Source organism: Hemiscyllium ocellatum, chromosome 12, assembly GCF_020745735.1.
Source record: "Hemiscyllium ocellatum isolate sHemOce1 chromosome 12, sHemOce1.pat.X.cur, whole genome shotgun sequence".
NCBI lineage: Eukaryota > Metazoa > Chordata > Chondrichthyes > Orectolobiformes > Hemiscylliidae > Hemiscyllium > Hemiscyllium ocellatum.
In genome coordinates, this window is record NC_083412.1 from 34,480,285 (window position 1) to 34,505,492 (window position 25,208).

Genomic DNA, 25,208 nt, shown 5'->3' on the forward strand with positions numbered 1-25,208 from the left:
ATATTACTTGGAAAATAAGAACCTAAATGAGGTAAAATCGAAAAGGGATTTGGCAGTACAAATACAAAAGCCACTACAAGTTGCAGCATTAGATGAATAAAGCAATCAAAGGATGCAAAGTACTGAGTTTTTAAAATGACAAATAGAAACATCATCCTAAAAGTCTGTATGGAATCTTGGTAACTCCACACTTGGAGTACTATGTGTAGTTTTACTTTCCATTTTATAAAAAGAATATGGCAATTCTGGGGAGCGTGCGAAAGAGATTTACAAGGATGATATCAGAACTGAAATGTATTGGGTCTCTTGAAAAGAGAAGGCAGAAAATTGACCTCAGAGGCCTTTGGCATTATGAAAGGGTTTGAAAGCAGATACAAAATGTTTATATTTAGAGAAGAGCAAAACTAGAGAGCATCAATATTGAGTTTTCTAGAAGTACGAGGGAATTAAAAAAAACATTCTTTACTCCTAGCTGAGCAAGAATGTAGAACTTAAGAAATAGGAATGTGCAGCTATAGGAAATAATTCAGGGAAATTTCATAGATGTATGAAAGCGAAGGAAATGGAAGATAATTCTGATGGATAAAGATAGGATGGAAAGAGATGCAATGGAGCATACAACCAGTTTAGCCTGTTTTAAATCAAATTTACTATATTTGCACTGTATATTCTGTCTTTTTCAGTGACCAGTGACAAGAATTCACAAAGTCTAGGGTGTTTGTAAAGCAAAGAGAACTTTGGTAGCACCCTTCACATCTTAAAGTAATTCACTGCCAAAGAAGTACATTTGAACTGTAGTCACTGCAGACAGAAGTATCTGCTAGTTTGAATACAGCAAGCTCCTACAATGTAATAAATGGTCAGGAAGCTTAACAGTATTGGGAACACAATCCTGCTCTTCAGATAACACTATCTTTTATATCCACCTGAACAAATGAAAGGGAATTGGTTTAATGAGTCATAATCAGATGGCACTTCTGACAGTGAAGCACTCTCACAGTACAGAACAACCTCGATTATCCAAACGAGACGGTCAGGCAGTATTTTGTTCGGATAACTGGTTGTACAGATAACGTTTTTACAGGACCTTGAGATCTTGTTTCGATAATCTGAAATTCAGATAATTTATGTTTGGATAACAACCGAGGTTGTTCTGGTCGTAGAATCATCAGCTTTGTTTTTCTTGGAGTAGAATTTGAAACCACTTCTTGCATTTCAGAGATATAGGTTTCTATCCCTAAATTAAGATTGATGTCAATATTAATGTGCTCCATAGAAAATGCTTCAGTTTTTTTAAAAATCGCTGATTGCATTCTGCATGTTCGGTCCCAGACAGGAAGCTAAGCAGATTATGTAAATTTTGAATATTTAAACAACACTGTAACCAACTATTATAAGTGCACATGACAATAGCTACGTCACTAACAGTTGCAGTAACAAGTGACATTGTTTGTCACTGACATCAAAGAAACAGTCCACAAAGATCTAGTGATTATTGTGGCATGGATTTCACCTTAGTCAAGTTAAATTAATGTTAACAATCAACTGCAGCATTCAACAAGGGAAAGCACTGATTATCTTTCACATTTTAATAATTTTATTGTGAGTAAACTAAAGATTAGAATAGACACATGAGATTAAGGTAGAAGCTGAAATATCATGAAATTTTGTCGTCATGAAGGTGTTTAACATTCCACAGATATAAAATAATTTCTCAAATTGAGAAATTGTTCAGTATTTATAGTAAAGTATGCTGCTTATAATCCAAGTTACACCTCATTCAATAAATTACTACTTCTTCAGGGATTTTTACAAGACACACCATATAAAACATGGAAGTTCAAGTCAATTCTGTGATTTGTAAAATTTCCGCTCCTGAGATGCTCACCAAGTGGAGGACCAGACAATCACTGGTAACATCAATATTTAACTGCACGTGTCTGTTTGACAGGGATGCTTCCCCCCTGTTGTGAGTTAGAGCAATCACAAACATTGACAGTTTCAAAGTCATTAACACACAAAATCCAGGTTCGCAATTTTTTTTTTGAATCATAGAATCCCTACAGTGTGGAAACAGGCCTTCCAGCCCAATAAGTCCACACCAACCCTGAGAAGAATATCCACCCAAACCCATTCCCCATTACTCTATATTTACCTCTGTCTAAAGCACCTAACTTACACATCCCTGAATACTGGACAATTTAGCATGACCAATTCACCTAACCTGCACATCTTTGGATTGTGGGAGGAAACCGGAGCACCCAGAGGAGACCCACGCAGACGTGTGAGAACATACAAACTCCACACAGACAGTCGCCCGAGATTGAAAAGCTTTGACAAAATGTGACATTCTCACATGGAATCCAAGAATCCGTACAGTGTGGAAACAGCCCATTCGGCCCAACAAGTCCACACTGACCGTCCAAACAGGATATCACCCAGACCCATCCTCATTCCCCTACCCTACGCTGTAACCCTGCATTTCCCATGGCTAACCTACACATCCCTGAACAATATGAGCAATTTAGCATCGCCAGGCCATCTAACCTGCACATCTTTGGACTGTGGGAGGAAACTGGAGCACCTGGCTGAATCCCACGCAGAGAAAAGGAGAATGTGCAAACTCCACACAGACGGTTGCCCGAGAGTGCTATCGAACCCGGGTGCCTGGTGCTGTGAGGCAGCAATGCTATCCACTGAGCCAACATTCTGCCCCAGCAGCAGCTTTGCACTGAACGAAGATTAAGAACATAATGCGAATTTGCAACTATCAGTCCATGTTCTGCTCAACCCAACATAAATGTATACTAATAATTTATACCATTGGATGTAGGACACTGCAATGCTGTAACCTTCAGCCCATGCTTCGGATTACTCCAAATTAATATAAGGACACATTCAACACAAGTACATGACATAACACGAAAGTTGTTGGGCATATTAGCACCAGTTCACATTAAATCTTGCATTACATTATTTGCTTCAGAGCAAAAATATGCATTGAAATCAATAACATTGCACATGTAATTCAGAACCAAATTCACATCTCTTAAATTATATTTGCTATGTTTTTGAATTTATTACAGTGCCACAATGTTTACATGTTCGTAAAGCAGTGAATCTAAACCTGATTAAGAAACAGTTACTTCAGCGTTGTTGGAATGTTTGTGATGACTGCAAGGCGAATACCAAAACAGAGGAGAAACACGAACTTGATGACGATCCAGCGGTCTGGTTATGCTTAAAATGTGGGCATCAGGTAAATTGTCATTTGACCGAAATATTACTCATTGTGGAGTATCCTAAGATCTGTGTAAACTTGTCATAAAGATGTACAGCACGAAAATTGACCTTTCAGTCCAATTTGTCCACGCTAAGTTTCCAAAACTAAAATTGTCCCATTTGCCTGCGTTTGACCCATATCTCTCTAAACCTTTCCTTTTCATATGCCTGTCCAAATGTCTTTTAAATGTTGTGACTGTAACTGCATTTACCACTTCCTCTGGCAATTCATTCCACTTGTATTCCAAGGCATCTGTTTCAAGCTGTTAGTTTTCTTCATTTAATTATGTTGCCCAAGTAACTTCAAATTTGATAATATGTTACATGTTTAGTTTACTTTTTAAGTGTGATACGATGAGTACTGAAATTTATGTTCATTGCTGCAAAGGTGGCTTTTTGATTATTTTGTGTTAAATGATAAATTTGTTTTATTAAACTACATATACTTACATGTAGTACATTTATAGATTCAGTATGTCCTAATTAACTGTTGGGGATTAAATTTGAAATTGTAGTAATAGCAACAAACATAATTTTGACTATCATGATAGCACAATTGTGTGGTTTAACAAGCTACTGAATATTCATTTTTGAATTAAATTTGATATTTTCAATGTGGGAGTCATTATATTCTGCAGTTGAAGTATGTTAACAACCTAGTTGCAGTAGGGTGAACTTTAAATAGAGTAATCTTGTAAAATTACTGGCTTTTCAACACAATCTATTAGTTATTTTAACATCATAATTTAACTTGGGGAATCACAGCAATATTTAGATATCTTCAGTGGTTAGTAGTGCCTGTGTTTTTAATTTTACCATTGTTGAAAGCTGCCATGCACTCTATACGTAGTTCTACTTTCTGACAATTTTAGTTAAAGTTATATGCGTGCAACCTATAATACAGAGAAACCTTTCAGGTGCTGCATTTCCTTTTATTGTTTTTTTCATGTGGTTTGCAATGATTTCTTCAGCATTCTACAAATGTCTGAATGATTTTTATTTTTCAGGGTTGTGGAAGGAATTCAGAAGAACAACATGCCTTTAAACATCATGAGAAGCAGCATTCCGAACCACATTGTGTGGTTCTTAATTTGGACTGTTGGGCTGTATGGTAGGTTCAACGTTGCACAAATGGTGGCATATTCATGGATTATGCTTTATAAATCGTGCTGCACTACATTCACTTTTAAGTCAGTTTTGACTTCCTCCTGCAATTTTGATGGTGAATTGCAAAATGTTTGTGGACTCCTGATTTTAAGCAATGCAGGAGCAGAAAAACCCTCTAATGAAAAACTGAGGAATCCAGCACTTAGTCAAAAGGTTATATTTTTGAGATCTCTGATTACTTCTGGCAAATAAATACACATTGGCTTGATCTTTTGGGGATTAGCCAGCATCACCAAGGTCGGATGTTGAACTTCAGAATTGTTTTCCATCAGCCACTATCCACAAAGGTATAAGCTAAGAAAATTTGTTTTATGACCTTGCTGTAACTATACTAGTATTGAAGCAATGTTAACAATGGTTTTGGGGAAATTTGCATAACTGTCTCCTTCTTCTGATCGTAGCGATGTGGAGAGGTGTGGAGCTGTAGAAGCAGCGTTATAAGCATATACTTAAAGAAAAAGAGTAATACTGCAAAAATCTATAACAAAATAAGGATTAGAGAGAATGGTTGTAAATTAAGTTAAATGGTTACGTTAATTTGAGTTTAGTTTGATTTAATTCTTCATTATTCTGATACAGGTGCTACTTGTGTGATGAAGAAATACACTATGAAGTCAAAGATCAGTTAGGTCAATTTGTGGCATATATCCAAAAAAAGACTACTGACAAATGTGTAAAAGGAGGTGAGTTATCCAGAAGGTAGTTCAAATTAAATAGTTATTGTATAAATATCATTTATCACAACTTGGCTCTTATGTTGCTGAGTATTAAGTTGCAGTTATTGCAGACTGCTGAAAGTTGCTGTTCTCCATGGTACAGGTACAGATGTAATAATTTGCAAATGTTTTATGCAGTTTTCCACTGAGACTACAGAACAAAAATGCTGATTATTTGACAAAAACATTTTGAAATGTGTGTATACTAGCTATAATTGGCACCTTTGGCATTCAATTAACTCGAATGCTGTAGTGGGTGTGGTGGTAATAGATTATGGAAATGGTTAATGTGTGGAGTAGAGATGCATCCAATTTAAATTGCTTGTATTTCTAATTTCAGCTATGGTGTCTCAAACAAATGAGAAAACTAAGGGAAAGGAAGACAATACAACAGAAACTGGGAAACATGAGAAAGGAAAGACTGTGGCACAACTGAATCAACAGATACCAGTGAAAGGGCTCAGTAATCTTGGCAATACTTGTTTTTTTAATGCTGTCATGCAGGTAGTTATCAAGTATGAAAATGTTGCGCTGACCACTTAAAAGTCACAATGTATCAAGTAGCTGGCTTATGTTTTCCTTTTGGTTGACCATTTAAATTGCAGACTAGAAACTGCACAAATGGGAAAACATAAACAGAAATTTTGTGCGATTGAAGGCTATAATTATCAGCAGTCAATTACTCAGAAGCCATAATACTACATTGTACTTTCTATCCCTATTGCTGTGGTGTTGTTGTGTTTTAAGACTTTTTAAGGACATTTTTGAAGATTATCTGGGTACTTTTTGTTCATTGAAGGTTTTTTAATTTCTAACAATTGCAAGGAACAGAATATCATTATCTTTCTTTATTCATTCAGATCTTATCACAGACCTATGTACTGCATGAGTTGATTCAGCAGTTAAAAATGAATGGAAGTACACTGACAATTATGACACCTGATTCTTTAAATTTGGTAAGTGTTGACTTACTTGAAAGTCTTACATTTTATAGTTTGTGATCTATAGAGTTTAACCCATTGTAATAAATTAATTATAATATGAAATATCACCATCTTTTGAATTTTTATTTGTTCTCTGTCCTTGTATCTTTTAAAGCTTTGAATCATTTATTCTCTGCTCTCAGTGATGTCTAACAAACATGTTGCACACGGTTATCATTAAAGGCACATCTAAGGAAAGCTAGCAAAAAAAGTATGCTTGGTAAGATTTCTTTGTGAATTGGCAAATTATCTACAAATATTAAAATATATTTAACTCCTTGTGGGAGATGAACTGCAACTTCTGATCTTAACAAAGAATGGCTGGCTGTTAATTGGAAGTAACCATTTAGTTCAGTTTCTTTTCCGCTTTTAAAGCATGCTTAAGGGTGGAACAGTGGTTCAGTGATTAGCACTGCTGCCTCACAGCACCAGAGACCCGGGTGACACGGGTTTGATTTCACCCTTGGGCGACTGTGTGGAGTTTGCACATTCTCCCCTTCTCTGTGTGGGATTCTGCCGGGTGTTCCAGTTTCCGCTCACAGTCCAAAGATGTGCACGTTAGGTGGACTGGACATGCTAAATTGCTAATAGTGTACAGGGATGTGTATGGTAGCCATGGAAAATGCAGAGTTACAAGGATACGCTAGGAGGATGAGAATGGGTCTGGGTGGGATGCTGTTCGGAGGGTCAATGTGGACCTGGTGGGCTGAATGTCCTGTTTCCACACAGTAGGTATTCTTGGATTCTGTGTTAGAATATTGCAAAGTTGCAATGTTTCGTTGTTTGCAAATCTAAAATTTGTGAAATTTATGTTTATTGGTGATTGGGGTTTGAGTTCCAGATTATCTTATATAGTAGCTTTTCATTTCCTAGTTCACCATGTTTGTACGAGGGTCATGAAAATCAAGTCACTTTAATTAGAAAACATCAACTGATCCTAGCCAGATCCTATTGTACATACCACTAAAGGTATTACCTGATTATCAAGAATTATTGAATTGGTTTTAATTCTTTTAATCTTAAATCTCACATTTAATACTTTTTTTTATTGAAACAAATATTTTGGACTATTAGCTTCTCTTATTTTTAAACTCTTGCTTAACTCCAGACTTCAAATTTGAACTTGTTGGAAATGGCCTCATGTGTAAGTAAATACAGCTCATTGGAATGTGTACTTCATAGCATTTTTAAAAAAGTTTATTCCTGTTAGACTCAAAAATATTTACTGGAAGTACTATAAATACTTGTCATGTGAAAAACAAAGTGTTGGATATGCTCAACTAGCCTGGCAGCATCCATGAGATTGAAACAGAGATGACCTTTCCAGTCCAATATGGGCGGCACAGTAGTTAGCACTGCTGCCTCACAGTGCCAGAGACCCAGGTTCAATTCCCACCTCGGGTGACTGACTGTGTGGAGTTTGCACATTCTCCCCGTGTCTGCGTGGGTTTCCTCCCACAGTCCAAAATGTGCAGGTTAGGTGAATTGGCCATGTTAAATTGTCCAAAGTGTTAGTCGAAGGGGTAAATGTAGGGGAATGGGTCTGGGTGGGTTGCGCTTCGGCGGGTTGGTGTGGACTTGTTGAGCCAAAGGGCCTGTTTCCACACTGTAAGTAAGTAATCTAATATGGCTTCATCTGAACAGAACAATGATTTATTTTGACTTTAGAGCTTTATGAATTTTTCTTTAAATTATCAGGGACAGCTAGAGATTCACCTTGATCAACCGGGACCACTGTCATCAGCAATGCGCCAATTTCTTCTTGATTTCCAAGATACCAAAAAGAATGTTATCACTCCTAAGGAGTTGTTCACTCAGGTCTGTAAAAAGTGAGTATTGCCCATTCATCGATATGCAAATATGATGCCATTAATATTCAGACCAAAACATCTTGCACTGTTTTTCAGAATTTTCAGAACAAATGTAATAGTTTGAAGTTATCACTGTTAGACTTGTGAATAATTTTTATGATATTTACATTGTCTAGGTTACTTTTATTTTAAAACACTCACTTGCAAGAAAGTTTGCTGGTTTGTTGTTTGGCAAATTGTCCACATTGACCTTATTGAAAAAAAATGCTTGCCTTCTCATAACCTCGGTAATCAAACGCACATTGCAGCTCCTTGAGTTTTGTTTTAATGTAGTCACCATTGTAGGAAATGTGCCTGCCAACAAGTAATTGAATAGAAAGGTATGAAACAAATAACCTAAAAACGACACTAAAGCAGGTTAAGTCTGGGGCAGGACACTAGGAGAACTTCTGTTCTTTGAAAATTGATGTAGAAGCTCCTGTGTGTGCCTGAGAAGGCAGGTAGAACTTTGGCTTAAACTTAATCCAAAATAGTGTATTCCTGTTTGTGTGCTATACACTTTCAGTGTTGATAAGTGAAAGATATAAAAAGAAATGTATTATGTAAAGAACGTATGGATTATAGATGCGGGCCATTTACGTGTTTTTCCAATGTGTTCCTCAGAGCTGTACGATTTAAAGGATTCCAACAGCAGGATAGCCAAGAGTTGCTTCGTTACTTATTAGATGGAATGAGGACTGAGGAGATCAAAGTAAGTAGTCTGCAATGATCATCAGCAACTGCCTGTAACTGCTGCACTGAAATGTACACCAGATGAGTGATGTTGAGCTGAGGGATATATTAGAATTGCATTTAACAATAAATTGAGGGACTTGTTCCAATTATATGAAGTAGCATATTAACATGGATAAGTATGAAGTATTCTACATAGGTCAGAAACATGGGTCATACCTTAATAGTCACAGAAACTAGATGTGATGCTCAACTTTCATTGCCTTGCCAATGTGGCAGAACAATTTATAAATAAAATAGAATGCTAGCGAGTTTTGAGAAGATTTGCAGCTCAGGTTTAGATTCTGGATGTAGGTTTGCTTGCTGAGCTGAAGGGTTCATTTTCAGACGTTTTGTCACCATACCAGGTAACATCTTCAGTGAGCCTCCGGATGAAGAACTGGTGGCATGGCCTGCTTTCCATTTGTGTTTGGGTTTCCTTGGGTTGGTGGCATTCTTTTTTGTCATGACGTCATTTCCTGTTCTTTTTCTGGGAGGGGGAGCGGGGAGGTGGTAAATGGGATCCAAGTCAATGTGTTTGTTGATAGAGTTCCCGTTGGAATGCCATGCTTCTCGGAATTCTCATGCATGTCTCTGTTTGGCTTGTCCTAGGATGGATGTGTTGTCCCAGTTTAAGTGGTGTCTTTCCTCATCTGTATGTGAAGATACTAGTGAGAGTGGGTCATGTCAAACACTACATTGGACAAACAAGCAGAAAACTAGCCACCAGGATAGATGAACATCAACAAGCCATAAAAATACATGACCCTTTCTCACTAGTATCCTCACATACAGAGGAGGAAGGACACCACTTTGACTGGGACAACACTTCCATCCTAGAACAAGTCAAACAGAGATCTGCACGAGAATTCCGAGAAGCATGGCATTCCAACCGGAACTCTGTCAACAAACATGTTGACTTGGATCTCATTTACCACCCCTTGAGAAAAAGGACAGGAAATGACGTCACCAACCCAAGGAACCTAAACACACAGATAGTAGGCGATGCCACCAGCGCTTCATCCGGAGGCGCACTGATGATGCTACCTAGTATGGTGATAAAACATCCAAAAATGAACCTTCAAGCTCAATGAGCAAACCTACAACCATAATAGAGTGCTGGAATATTACAACCAGGACTGTTACTCCACAGGTTTGATAGTGCAATGGGCAGAGCACTTTAAACATAGTGACTAGTTTTGATTTCTACATCTTGAAAAGTACACCAATTAAACAGGTACAAAAAAAATTAACACTTACATTTGTGCTTAGAGTAGTCAAACTGATTCCAAATGTTATGGACCAGGCCAGACCCCCTCAAAACATTTCAAGAAAGTAGCCCTGACCTTAATCACGGCTAGTTGTTTTTAAGCAGGTGTCGAGTGGATATTCCAGGAGCTGGCTCAACCATTTAGTTTTAAACAAAACAGAATTTATTTGCAAGATTACAGAATGAAACACTAACAAAAGAAAACAGAATATAGAATAACTTAACCTATCCAAAAACCCCACAGATTATCCCAACGTAATGATGCTGTTCCAAACACTTGCAACAATCCCCATAAACGCCCCTTTGCAAAAAAAAAGGAAAACTTCAGCACAGGTACTTCCAGGAGAAATGTCAGAGAGAGGGACGATCGGCATAGATCTGTTTTTTTGGGTCCAGTAGCTTCCCAACTGACTGCTTGCTAAAAAAAAACCAAACCAGAGATAAGCTGAGCTGGTAGAACTGGCCACTCCTCTTTCAATGCGCGAGTGTCTTTTTTAAGACTGAAAAGCTTTTTTCCAGAGCAGTATCTGTTAGGTATAATTAAATTGGCCCTAAAACCCGTCCTACCTAGACCTCACGAAGTCTGTGTTTACAAGCCCTTCGGGGAAGAAAAACCAAGGACAACATAACCTTATTAAAGGAGCAGCAGCATCACACAAGTGTGAAGGGAATGGATTGGAAAAAGATATAATTTGATGATACAAGGAAGTAAACAGTTAAGGGATGACCTTATTATATTAATCTGTGTTTGCCTTATTTGTTCCTAGGAAAGTGGGATCATAAATGGTGAAAAGTAAATTGAAAACAAATATCAGGAAAACTTTAAATATTCAAAAGATGCTAAATGTTTTGAACAATCACCTAAATTGTGTAATAGAGGCTTGGTTTAAGATGGGTGAATTTGTGCATGGGGGGGGCAGGTGTGGATTTCTATGGGATGGAGAGTTTAAGATAACTGTCGCCTTTTATGTTGGAATGTAACATCAGGAGCAGGGGTGGCAGTTCAGCACCTCGAACCTGCTCTGCTGTTAATTAAAAATCTGTCCATCTGCTCAAATTTATTCAGCATCCAAGCATCTTATGTCACACTCGATTTGTGAATTCTACACATTTACGACCCTTTTAAGAGGAGTAATTCTGCCTCATATCTGTTTTAAATCTGTTACCCCTTATCCTAAAACCATGACCTCTCATTCCAGATTGCCCCACATGGGGAAATATCCTCTCTACATCTACTCTGTCAATCCTCTGTAGCCTCCAGTATACCTCCATTAGACCTCTCATTCTTCTTCTAAGCTCCAGGGAGTATAGGTCTAAACTACTCAATCTCTCATCATAAGACAAACCCTTGATCTCTAGATTCAATCCAGTGAACCTCCTCTGAACTGCCTCCCATGCAAGTGCATCCCTGGTCAAGTAAGTCATCAAAAATTTCTTCAATACTCCGTGTACACTTTTGAGAGTATACAATGAACATCCATTCGGAAATATTGTCAGAAAATAAATTATCTGCACAGTTTCATTATGTGGTCAAGGTAAATATTGAGTTATTTCAATTTGCGTATATTGTTGTTAGTACAATTGACACCACTTGCTCCATCCCTGTTTATTCTGAACAGCCACTTATATCAGAAAATTGGCACCATCTCTTATACCATTATAATAATCTCTTTACAAAGGTGCATGCCTCAAAAAAGGATGCTTACTTATCATTAATTGCTAGGGCGGTTGGTTGTTGTATTCACTTGCTATCGTAATGGGTCTCATTTGCTCTGTTGTCCAAATTTAAAAACATTATTAAAATAAAGCAGTAATGATTAAAAGAATAATATCATTTATTAGGTTTGATTATGATTCTGACAAGTATAAAACTGTTAAATGTTTGATGGCCAATAGATCTTGGTGTATCACTACTTTAAAATATTCTCTTTTCTACCTCTTTTGTCAGTAAACTGTTAATGTAGGTAGTTATTCAAGTCTTAGCAAACTCACATCCTCTACTTGGTGGGTTTTAAAAGTTTGTTAAACTTTTATCATGTGAGGAATAGAGCTGTGCAAGAATATCACAATCAGAACTAAAGCTTGTTGGCACATCTTTGGAACAAAAGTGCCTGTTCCAAAAACATACAGCTAAGATCTTGATCTTCTCACCATTCAAAGTTCATAATTTGGAGCAAAATGACAATTTATAGCTCACCTGTTTTACCCTCTATCAAATTTTGTTTGAAGTGTGTTAAGGCTGTTTATGCAATGTGCAGACAAGATTGGAATACTTAGACTGAAACAAAGAGAATGAAAAAGTCTCTCCAAACGTTTTACAAGATTCTTATGCACTTCTATATCACTGACAGCAATGTGCTCACTAAGCGATAGGGATTGTACATCGAAATGCATATTGGATTATGTAGTGAAGAATCAACTATATATTTTGCAGATTATATAGTGGAAGGTGATTGAAGCTCTATGTATAAAGTCCTATAATGAAAAATTATTTTTTTCTAAACGCATATTTCAATGTGTTTTTTTTTAGCGTATTGGTGCTGGTATTGTAAAAGCCTTAAATTACTCTTCAGAGATGATGGAAAATGAAGAATCCAGGAAAACCATGAAAGGTAATTTTATAGTATCACCACTATTATAATGAAGAGGGGAACTCTACCTGTGAGTTGGTGGGTGAATGCACTGCCTGAGGTACTGTTGAACAATACAGATCAAAGGGAACATTGAATAGGTGGCAGAACTGCTGTAGTTAGTCTAGAGGTCAAAAAGTGTGATGAGAGAGAGTTGGAAGGCCAGAGTTCGAGTTTTTAAGGGGTGATCCTCAATTAAGAGTAAAAGAAGTTCCAGAAGGTCATGTGGTGTAAAGCTGACTATCATGTTAAAATGGGCCTTGTAGGCAGAAACTCGAGAGGAAGTGAGAATTATGAAGGAAATTCATCGATAATACTTTGAAGGAATATGTGAGGACCCTTACCACAGTTATTGGGCCAATAACACTGTTAATATTTTGAGCTATTATTCAAATTTGTGATCACATTAGAAGTAGCAGAATGTACCGTACAGAAAACTATTACTCCTGATTTTATTATTACAGCTGATGTTGGGTTGGATGTCACAATGCTGGAGTAACAGTATTAGTATGCAGTGTATCTGAATAGTGTACACTAACTATGCTTATACATAGAATTCAGATCGACTTTGTTTAAGAAACTTGTAAATTTTCTGACGTAATTGCTGAGAGGATATTCTGTACAATGAATTTGGCCTTTTGAATAACCGATCCTCCTCTAGTGAAAGAGATACATTCGTTGCATTAGTGTCTTTTCGTGAACCTATTTTACACTGGTTGTGATAATGAGTTTGTGTTTCAATTTGAGTTATCAGTAGAATACCATGATTTGTAGGTAGCTTAATTGAGCTTTGAGCAAGGTTCTTCAGCCCAGAAACATTTTATTGTTTTACTTTTTAACAAATATGTGGAGACACTTAGATCATTTGGACTATGAGTATTAAACAGATGTAGTTGTTTTCTCCATCCATCTTAGGGCTTTTTCTTTACCTTTTTGTGGAATGTAGACATCACTGGCAAGGCCAATATTGGCTACCCATTCTTATTGATCCTTGAGGTTGTGAACTGCTGTATCTGGTTTGACTTTTCTGTAGGGTTTTGGATCATCTGTTTGTTTTGCTCGGCTATGTCATTGGGCAATTAAATGTTAACCGTGGGTAAAATTAAGTAAGAAAGGCAAATAGATGTCCTTCTTCAAAATACCTTAGTGATCCAGAGGTGCTTTTACAAAAGTTGCCAATTACTTGTAAAGATTTTTCAGAGTTATTAGGTGATATTCGTGTTAACTGTAAAGTTATCATAGTCCCAGAATACTATAGGCTGCTCTCTCATTAGAGACCACTGGTGGTGACTTTAATCACCACGCCATGAGACGGTGAGGTTGAGAAGGCCTAACCTTCACAATAGCCTAAGCCAATGCCTTTTGAACCTGCGCTGTTGGCACCACTGCATCACAAACTGACTCAATGACAAACATTGCTGATGACAATTTTTACTCAGCTCACTAGCAGCCTCTAATGGCTGCAGGCATATATTGCAGTACTGCAGTAGTGAAAAGGGGCGGTTTTTCATTCCAGCCACAAGGTAAGAAATGTTTCCATGCTTGGCTATGCAAAATGATTTACAATTGGATTTTCTTCCTTATACTAGCATATGAAAAAGAAGGGTCCATGCTAAACTTCGTTGACCAGGTGTTTGGTGGCAAAATGACAAGTACAATCATGTGCGAGGAATGCAAAATGGTGAGATAGATCAACAAGAATCAGTTGAAAAGAATGTGTACAAAATGTTGATGACAGAAAATAATTTTGGAATGATTGTGTTACCTACAAGGGATGTGAAATAGTTCACTATTGTGGGCAAAGTGTATTTTTGATAAAGTTAACATGTAAGCCAATTTTGTTTTGCCTCAGTATTCTCCTCCTCCTGTCCTGTAATGGTTTGTTACTTACAGTTCCACAATGCCAGATATCCTCTAATAGTTTAACAGAATGCTTCCACTTGCATCAGGTAGTTAATTGGATTTAGGTGCATCGTACCCAAGTCCAATCCTAACATCATACTGATGGACATCGACTAAGGCACCTGAGTGCTTTTCACTTTTCCAACTCATGGGTTCTTTGGCAAATTGTAGCTATTCCTTCTGAGCTTAGATTAGATTAGATTCATTGCAGTGTGGAAACAGGCCCTTCAGCCCAACAAGTCCTCACCGACCCTCCGAGGAATAACCCACCCAGACCCACTTACCTCTGAAGAATGCACCTAACACTACGGGCAATTTAGCATGGCCAATTCACCTAACCTGCACATCTTTGGACTGTGAGAGGAAACCCATGCAGACACGGGGAGAATATGCAAACTCCACATAGGCAGTCGCCCAAGGCTGGAATCGGACCCGGGTCCCTGGTGCTGTGAGGCAGCAGTGCTAACCATTGAGCCACCGTGCTTGCTGACTGAGGCCAATGAATTAAAAGGAGGTTGGCAATCAAACTTTGGATTTTGTGAATTTGTACAGTACAGCTATCCAATGCAGAACACTCCAGCTCCTGTCTTACTATTCCAATGCCTAAGTTGAATAGAAACTGTCATTGTTTACTGTCTGTCTAGTATACAGTTGTACAATGATAACTAAATTTAGACAGACAATTTGTGCCCTTTTATTAAGTTACTTTGTGCATAAGAAAAAAAATAGGTTGTCTAAAAGCTTAGGAAGATCATCTAGTGACTACTTTGTGTCATGCAATCTTAGATATGCCTGTTATTCAATATTCTTTTAATACCTGTCAATATGTTTGTGTGTGTATATGTGTAGTTAATGTCATCTATATTTGTATTTTTTTTGTATGGAGCTTTCCATTTTTAAAAAAAGCTTTCTTTCAAACTTTACTAAATACTCAACATTGAAATATGTTCTTTTGAAAATTGTAACTTCACTTTGACAGTTTGAAAATAATACACTACTTTTGCCAGCTTAAAGTTGATCAAGCACTAATTTTGATTTTTTTTTTAAACAATTTATAACACAGCCTATCTTTTCTGGATGTGCACAAGTTTAAAACATTTCATCATGGATATGATTTTGTAGGTTGGTGATCTGTAGTAATATTCAAGATTTAGTTAAATGAAAATTTAATGGTGTTGAACTACCTGATTTCACCCAGTGTATAGTTACCATTTGCCCTGCTATTGCAAACAGAGTAAAAAATGTTTCTGTTGCTGATTGCTGTTAAACATAAGTGTACAGCAATATAAAACATTATTGGGTTCCATTAGATATTTTTAAGGCAGAAGTATTTAGATTCTTGATTATCAGGGGAATGCAAGATTATCAGGGCTATGCAGGCATGCAGAGTTGAGATTAAAATCCAAACAGCATGATGTTATTGAATGGTGGAATGGCTCGAAGAGCCTAGTTCCTCATTTGTATTCACATGTTCATAACTATAACATTCTACATGGTAAAACATTAAGAATAGCCACCCAAGTCATATATCAGAGAGGTTTCTCTGCCAATAAACTATTTTGGCAGCTGCCGGAAGGGTACATGCTGTTGCTTAGTTTATAGGTTAAGCAATAAATTCTTTGTATTTCCTTTCAGGTTACATTAGTAGAAGAATCATTTTTAGACTTGTCGCTCCCTGTTTTGGATGAGCAGGTAAAACATAAATTAATTCATTGTATAAGTTTATTTTTCTTTGCTTTTCACTTACCTTTGATTCCTTGTAAGTTCAGCAATGCAACAAAACTCTATCTGCCTAAAAGCAGAAGTGATCGTGTTTTCCTGTGTCTCAAAACTGATTCCTGCACAATATTGCTCGAAGAGTGATGTTCTCAATGTTAAGATGACTGCTTAATGTATGATTTTTTTTTTAGATGAGATGCTCACAAAGGGGCCACATGAATTATTTGAGCCAAAAAGCAAGAGTGTCGATGTTGTGATCTTGTTATGTGCTCTCCATTGCTCCCAGCCAGGGTAGTCATATGGACCATTGTATCTGGTCTGAGGTTCTTTAGTATTGTGGAACTAAAATCAGCCAAGGTTCCCAATCCTGGTCCAGCAGCCACTGCTGGAACCATAGCTTGTTGTTGGGTTTTCTTCATGATGATGTTTTGGCATTGGCTCTACTGTCTCTTGTAATCACAGATACATAAGAGCAGTCTTTTGAGTCAGTTCTGTCATTAGTCATATCTATTCTGTGTGTTCTAACCCCATTTGCTTATCTTGATTCTGTATACATCAATACTCCTACCTAGCAAAAGCTATTGATCTGTTTTGAAATTTTTAATTGCCTTCATCTCAGCAGTGTTTTGGGGCAAGAGAGTTCCAGATTTCCACAATTCTGTGTGAAGAACTTGCTGACATCACCCTGAATGTCTGGTTTTAAAATTCATTGCCTTCCAATGGAGAAAATAGATCTTCTCTACTCAATAAATGTCATTAGTCATCTTTAACATTCATTTAGATTATTGCCCATTAGAAGACCTTGCCCATGATTAATAGCTTCAGAGTCAGTATAAGGACATGCCTTGAGACCTTGGCATTCCCTCTTGCAAAGGAATCAGTGCTTTGACTGCATTATTAAGTATTTGATGTGTATATTTATGAATATAATTAACTGCCTTTGAAAAAAAAGTCATTGCTTTTCCAAGCATGATTGTTTATAAAGCTGAAATCTGCTTGGCCTGTGTCATTAAATCATTGTTACAGCAACATCATCCAAACCTGTTTATCATTTCTCCTAATGATGTGGTAAAATGCGTATGATCTGGTTTGTTTGATCTCTCCAGCAGAGGAATTACCAGCAGGACCTATTCATCACTCAGGGTTAAGCTTGTCAATATATTAATTGTGGTGTTTAAACACAGATTGATAAGAAAAAGCCTCTGGGAAAATCTGGAAGGAACATTGTTGATGAGGATCAGAATGATAACCGTGGGGATTGCGATGGAAACTTTATTTCCAAGAACAGAGATGATGTCTCAACTGGCACTAGCAAATATCAACAGAAAAAGGCTAAAAAACAGGCTAAAAAGCAGGCCAAGGTAAATCACATCTTGCTGTAACCTAAACAAATTTTATCATTAAATTCTCACTTAGAACCTTGGAAAATTATGACTTGGATGGGGAACATTTTAGAGTTGGTACTGCTAGATCTGTACTGATTCTTTGCTAGAGGAATACAAAATGAATACCAGTTATCCCCACTCTCCATTTAGTTCTCCTGTTTTTTAATGGACACACTGCAGTTCAACCTTGTCTCTCTCCATGGTTCGAGGAGCCAAATAGTCTGCTCCGAATTTGTATGTTTTAGCATGCAGAGTTGTCATCTCGTCAGTCATCTTCTTTGACTACCTCTGCTCCAGACCCAACTATCTCTTCCACTATTGGAGGCCAAACCATCAGTATTTCACCTAGCTGCAATTAATTTACACTTCAAAACAAAAGTGTCAAATGTCTTGCATTGTCTTTTCAGCTTATACTTCAACATCTTATCCCTGTTTGAATCTCAGCACTGCATTTTAAACACATTCTTCCTATCTCAGTGTTCTCATTATGTACATTTGACATATCGTACTGTTAAGGGGATTAAAAAAATGTCTTACTTGAGCTAATGCATTTCATTTTTGTACTGAAGCACCCTAACTTTTTGATACTGATGATTTGTTTTACTTCTCTCTTATAGAAAGAAACTGCCACTAGGTTGACATTCTTGGTCAATATGATTGCCATGATCTTCTGAGAAATGCCACTTTAGCTTTTGAAGTTTTCTGCTCTTTTCTTTCAGTTCTCATGAAACTACCTCTTCGGTGTTTTGCTTTCTTTGTAGAACCAACGCCAGCAGCAAAAGCATCAGGCAAAACTGCTCAATTTGGAGAACTCTTCTGAAAAGTGTTCTTTGGATGAAGTACAGACTGGAAAAGTTGCTTCCTCTTTAGAAAACAAGACAGATCTGGAATCTAGTAACACTATGGAAACACTTTCTCCAGAACAGAGTCCTACTGACGGCGTTTCTGCTAGCCATTGTCTTGGAACCATACAAAAAGAATCTATGGAAGGAAGTGTTCAAGAACTGACCCAAGTCAATGCTGATCTAGACAATGAAGAGGGTGAAATTGTGCATAGGAAATCTCCCTCTGATCAGTCCTACAATTCCAAGAACTTCGACTCTTCAGATATATTTGAGTCAAACATGATGAATGAGAACCAATTTAGTGCACTTTGTTCCAGTGAAGACGAAGAAAATATTGTCAATAACATGAATAAATTGAACTTGAACGATTGTATAGTGAATCATGATGAAATAACTTTAACTCTAAAAGAGTATAAAAACTCTTCTGAAACAACAAATGATCTGTTCACTTCCACAAAAGACAAACGGGTGGTTTGGCTGGACCCAGAGAAAGCATTTTGTACCCTTACAGACCGAGAGCTACTAACTGTAGAGGATTGTTCTATTAGGGCTTGTTTACGTCAGTTCACCCAAATAGAAAAACTCATTGGAGCAAATAAACTGCTATGTGAAGAATGCACCCAACGGCAGTACAAGAGAGGATCAAAAACCAATGCAAATGGTGGTGAAACATTGAGATTTGCATTTACTATTTCCGATATCATAAACCATGTACAATGAATGTGTAAATTTATGTATAGTTTTACTGGTGGAACAATTACAATTGAACGCTTTTAAGCTCTTGAATGCTGATCCTAGAATATAAATCAAGTTTAAATACTTTCTATCTATGAGAGTAGGATAATCGTAATAACAAGCATCCCAGTAGCAATGTAACAACAAGTTGGATTTCTGTGTGGTGTTTTATATAGTAAAACAGACAAAGGTACTTAACAAGGTGTAGGCATTTTAAATATTTGATACTAAGCCAAAAAAAAAAATTAAGCTAGCTGATCAAATGCTTTGTGAAAGAAGTAGATTTAAAGTAGTGTTTTAAAGAAGAGACTAAGTTCTGGGAGAGCAGTTCTAGAACTAGGAGCCCACATGGCTGAAGGCACAGGTAACAGTAGTGGGATGAAGCAAGTATCGGATGCAAAAGAGACCAGCGTTTGGGGAATTGGTAAGACAAATGAACTGAGCTTGATTGTAAGTTGGCATGAAGGCAGCAGAGGTTTGAATCATGGTTTAATGCTTATGGAGTATGGAAAATGATGATAAGCCCGCCAGGAAAGCATTGGAATGAAAACAAAACAAAAAATTTGCTGCCAACACTCAGCATATATGGAGAGGCAGAGTGAACATTTCATGACAATATCTTTGTCATCAGAGCATTGGAATAGTTGAATGTGAAGCGAACAAAAACATGGATGAAGGTTTCAATGGCAGGTAGACTAAGGCAGGAGAAAATAATGGCAGTACTATAGAGCTGGAAATGGGCAGTTCATGTGGTTGAGGGATACCACCGGATCAATTAAAAGCTAAAGCTGGGAACAGTCTGATTACGAGGGAAGGTAGAACTAATGTGTCAGGATCCAAAGACAACAGCTTCCCAACATTCATTTGGAGGAAAATTCAACTTATAGAAGATGAGATGTCAGAGCAGTTTGACAATACTGAAATAGTGGAAGGTTTGAGATTTTGTGAGGTAGAACTGTGTATCATTTTTATGGACCATGGTGTATTTTTGCATCATGTTGCCAAGGGGCATCATGTAGATTATTAATAGAAGACCAAGGATAAAACCTTGGGTAGCAGTTTAGAAATGGGTAAGGAACCAATTTTGCAATATTCTTTGGCTTAAAGTCGACTAGGGTCTTGTTGGCCAGCATCATAAATAGAAAAATTTCGGTTGATACTGGTCAGGATTTGAGACCAAAACACTCTAAGATTTGTGGCCAGGGGAGTAAAGAAGAGAAAATGTAACCTAATAATAGCAGATTAATACTCCAACCAGTCAGAACCATATACTGATCAGGGTTAAGATATGTTTGCTTGTATATATTGATCACCCACTTCACTGTTCCATAAATCTACAATTGTTTTTGGGAGGTATTTGCAGCTAAGAAGACTTTAAACTTTAGAATTTAATTGACCCATTTAAGCTTACTACGTTATCTTAAAAAAAATTTCAGATGAGAAGAAAGTGTACACGAATGCCAGAAAACAAATGCTGGTATCATCTCCTCCTCCAATTCTTACCCTTCATTTGAAAAGGTTTCAACAGGTAATTGATTAATTTTTTTTCAAGCTATATCAATGCATTTGGTAGATGTCTGCGTTTCTAAATTTTTGTTGCATTTGCCAGGGAATTTGTCTTATTTTGAGAAAACCAACATGAAACCTGTTTACTTCCCAGACCTTTTAACACAGCTTGCGTTTTGAAAGTATCTATTCTGATGTTTATTACGTATCAAAGATTTTTCCCAAGCGCATAAATGTAATAATGTCTTACAAGTGACTAGAATAGATGATGACTTTTGTAAACATTGGCATTATATAAAATCTGTTAAATTTTTTTGCAACTTTGAACATTTTCTTAGTTAACATGCAAAATAAGCATTTTGCTAGTATAAAATTCTATTGGCCTAAATGTCAGCAACAGTTGAGTAGTTATTTGTGACCAGACGAAACGAGAACTTGCATTTCTAGGATTGTCAATTACTTTGCATAGTGAACAATGCATTAATGACTGATTATAAACATAGTCTAACCATAAATGTTCTTTCGTCTTCTCCATAGTTAGGCTTCAATCTTCGCAAAATAAACAAGCATATTCATTTTCCACAAGTGCTTGATCTTGCTCCATTCTGTGCACTAAACTGCAAGGTAAGAGTTTTTAAAAATCAAACATGCCAACACCATAGAGTCATAGAGATGTACAACATGGAAACAGACCCTTTGGTCCAACCCGTCCACGCTGACCAGGTATCCCAACCCAAACTAGTCCCACCTGCAAGCACCCGGCCCATATCCCTCCAAACCCTTCCTATTCATATACCCATCCAAATGCCTCTTAAATGTTGCAATTGTACCAGCCTCCACCACATCCTCTGGCAGCTCATTCCATACACGTGCCACCCTCTGTGTGAAAACGTTGCCCCGTAGGTCTCTCTTATATCTTTCCCCTCTCACTCTAAACCTATGCCCTCTAGTTCTGGATTCCTCGACCCCAGGGAAAAGACTTTGCCTATTTATCCTATCCACGCCCCTCATAATTTCGTAAACCTCTAAGGTCACCGCACAGCCTCTGACACTCCAGGTAAAACAGCCCCAGCCTGTTCAGCCTCTTCCTATAGCTCAAATCCTCCAATCCTGGCAACATCCATGTAAACCTTTTCTGAACCCTTTCAAGTTTCACAGCATCGTTCCAATAGGAAGGAGACCAGAATTGTATGCAATATTCCAACAGTGGCCTAACCAATATCCTGTACAGCCGCAACATGCCCTCCTAACTCCTGTACTCAATACTCTGACCAATCAAGGAAAGCATACCAAACGCCTTCTTCATTATCCTATCCACCTGTGACTCCACCCTCAAGGAGCCATGAACCTGCATGGTCTCTTTGTTCAGCAACACTCCCTAGGACCTTACCATTAAGTGTATAAGTCTTGCTAAGATTTGCTTTCTCAAAATGCAGTACCTAGCATTTATCTGAATTAAATTCCATCTGCTACTTCTCAGCCCAGTGGCCCATCTGGTCCAGATCCTGTTGTAATCTGAGGTAACCCTCTTCGCTGTCCACTGCACTCCAATTTTGGTTTCATCTGCAAACTTACTAACTGTACCTCTTATGCTCCCATCCAAATCATTTATGTAAATGACAAAAAGTAGAGGACCCAGCACCGATCCTTGTGGCACTCCAGTGGTCACAGGCCTCCTCTGGAAAAATAACCCTCTACCGCCACCTTCTGTCTGCTACCTTTGAGCTAGTTCTGTATCCAAATGGCCAATTCTCCCTGTATTCCATGAGATCTAACCTTGCTGATCAGTTTCCCATGGGGAACCTTGTTGAAAGTCTTCCTGAAATCCATATAGATCACATCAACTGCTCTACCTCATCAATCCTCTTTGTTATATTCTCAAAAAACTCAATCAAGTTTGAGACACATGATTTCCCATGCACAAAGCCATGTTGACTATTCCGAATCAGTCCTTGCCTTTCTAAATACATGTACATCCTGTCCCTCAGGATTTCCTCCAACGACTTGCCCACCATTGATGTCAGGTTCACTGGTCTAGTTTCTTGGCTTGTCCTTACTATCCATCTTAAACAGTGGCACCAGGTTAGCCAACCTCCAGCCTTCTGGCACCTCACTTGTGAGTATTGATGATACAAATATCTCCGCAAGAGGCCCAGCAATCACTTCTCTAGCTTCCCACAGAGTTTTAGGGTACATCTGATCAGGTCCTGGGAATTTATCTACTTTTTATCCCTTTAAGACATCCAGCACTTCCTCCTCTGTAATATGGACATTCTGCAAAGTATCAGCATCTATTTCCTTACAGTCTATATCTTCCATATTCTTTTCCACAATAAATACTGATGCAAAATACTAATTTAGTATCTCCCCCATTTTCTGCAGCTCCACACAAAGGCCGCCTTGCTGATCCTTGAGGGACCCTATTCTCTCCCTAGTTACCCTTTTGTCCTTAATGTTTTTGTAAAAGCTGTTTGGATTCTCCTTAATTCTATTTGCCAAAGCTACCTCATGTTCCCTTTTTGCCCTCCTGATTTCCCTCTTAAGTATACTCCTGCTTCGTTTACACTGTTCTTAAAGATTCACTTGATCCATCCTGTCTATACCTTACTTATGCTTCCTTCTTTTTCTTAACCAAACCCTCAATTTCTTTCATCATCCAGCATTCCCTATACCTACCAACCTTTCCTTTCACCCTGACAGGAATATTTACTTTCTCTGGATTCTTGTTATCTCATTTCTGAAGGCTTCCCATTTTTCAGTCGTCCCTTTACCTGCGAACATCTGCCCCCATCAATCAGCTTTTGAAAGTTCTTTGCCTCATATCGTCAAAATTGGCCTTTCCCCAATTTAGAACTTCAACTTTTAGATCTGATCTATCCTTTTTCATCATTATTTTAAATCTAATAGAATTATGGTCGCTGTCCCCAAAGTTCTCCCCTACTGACACCTCAGTCACCTGCCCTGCTTTATTTCCCAAGAATAAGTAAACTTTTGCACCTTCTCTAGTAGGTACATCCATATACTGAATCAGAAAATTTTCTTGTACACACTTAAGAAATTCCTCTCCATCTAAATCCTTAACACTATAGCAATCCCAGTCAATGTTTGGAAAGTTAAAATCCCTTACCATAACCATCCTATTTTTCTTACAGATAGCTGAGATCTCCTTTACAAGTTTGTTTCTCAATTTCCCTCTGACTATTAGGGGGTCTATAATACAATCCCCAATAAGGTAATCATCCTGTTGTTATTTCTCAGTTCCACCCAAATAACTTCCCTGGATGTATTTCTGGGAATATTCTCCTTCAGCACAGCTGTATTGCTATCCCTTATCAAAAATGTCCCCCACCCCCCTGTCTGTCGTTCCTGTAGCATTTGTATCCTGGAACATAAAGCTGCCAGTCCTGCCCATCCCTGAGCCATGTTTCTGTAATTGCAATAATATCCCAGTCCCACGTTCCTAACCATGCCCTGAGTTGATCTGCCTTCCCTGTTAGGCCCCTTCCATTGAAATAAATGTAGTTTAGTTTATTAGTCCTAACTTGTCCCTGCCTGCCCTGACTGACTTGCTTCTGTTCTCAACCAGTTCAGGCCTCACAGCTGAGGCAATAGAGTCTGTTGGTGTCATTAAATTTTACCTCTTAAATTTAAAACCTTTTCCTCTTTCATCACAATTTGCCTCTGTTGCTCTCCCTTTACTTGTATGTGACATATACTACCCCTCACTTTTACTAAGCATTTTTATTATTGTTGACAGATTTTTTTCACTGCATTTGCCATTCATTTTAACAAAGAAAACTTGATCTGTTCAGAATGAATATTTCAAAGATAACATCTATTGCTTTAGAGTTTAGATTGTGCCAAAATTTTGATTTATTTAACATTTTTGCTTGAACTTATCTAGTTGTTGCATTCCCTTTATCTATTTATATTCTTGCATATGCATTATATCTCCTTTCCTTTGAACATGACTACAACTGTGTAAAAGTATTCAAGAAATTTGTCTTCATTGAGTGAATTAAGGATTTTAGCCAGTTCAATTTAATTGTCATCTGTGTTCTATAATGCAGAATGTGACAGAGAACTGTACAAATGTATTATATAATCTCTATGGAGTTGTGGAACACAGTGGCACTATGAGATCGGGCCACTATACAGCTTATGTCAAGGTGCGGACTCCTAGCAGCAGTCTTACTGAATATGCAATGAATAGATGTACACTGTCAGGTAAGTGACAACCCACGGCACATTTTGTATAGGTCAATATAGCCAAAGTGTTAGAGAAACTAAACCGACTTGGTGGAAAAAGAGTCTATGACTCCTCTCTGGAACTGCTGCAGTTCTCCACTTCTACATAAGATTAAAAGCAAACCACTGAAGATAAACAATCAGCAGGTCTGACAGCATGTTTGGAGAGTCGAGAGTGTGGACACCTACAAATGGACCCCACCCCATCCACTTTCTGTAAAGACTGCTCCCTCGCGAC

The 25,208-nt window shown here is 37.8% G+C and overlaps 1 protein-coding gene across 2 annotated transcripts in view; it reads left to right on the forward strand.

Annotated features, from left to right (window-relative positions):
* Positions 1-25,208, forward strand: part of usp16 (ubiquitin specific peptidase 16) — a 33,372-nt gene that overhangs the window by 6,568 nt on the left and 1,596 nt on the right. For both annotated transcript variants that reach the window (XM_060833497.1, XM_060833498.1), the window contains exons 3-17: positions 3,087-3,259; positions 4,290-4,393; positions 5,029-5,132; positions 5,506-5,669; positions 6,026-6,121; positions 7,847-7,977; positions 8,623-8,710; positions 12,531-12,612; positions 14,220-14,311; positions 16,168-16,224; positions 17,436-17,612; positions 18,398-19,142; positions 20,653-20,744; positions 21,260-21,346; positions 24,793-24,949. In XM_060833497.1, the coding sequence (XP_060689480.1) occupies positions 3,087-3,259; positions 4,290-4,393; positions 5,029-5,132; positions 5,506-5,669; positions 6,026-6,121; positions 7,847-7,977; positions 8,623-8,710; positions 12,531-12,612; positions 14,220-14,311; positions 16,168-16,224; positions 17,436-17,612; positions 18,398-19,142; positions 20,653-20,744; positions 21,260-21,346; positions 24,793-24,949 (2,349 nt within the window). The remainder of the gene's footprint in view (positions 1-3,086; positions 3,260-4,289; positions 4,394-5,028; positions 5,133-5,505; positions 5,670-6,025; positions 6,122-7,846; positions 7,978-8,622; positions 8,711-12,530; positions 12,613-14,219; positions 14,312-16,167; positions 16,225-17,435; positions 17,613-18,397; positions 19,143-20,652; positions 20,745-21,259; positions 21,347-24,792; positions 24,950-25,208) is intronic.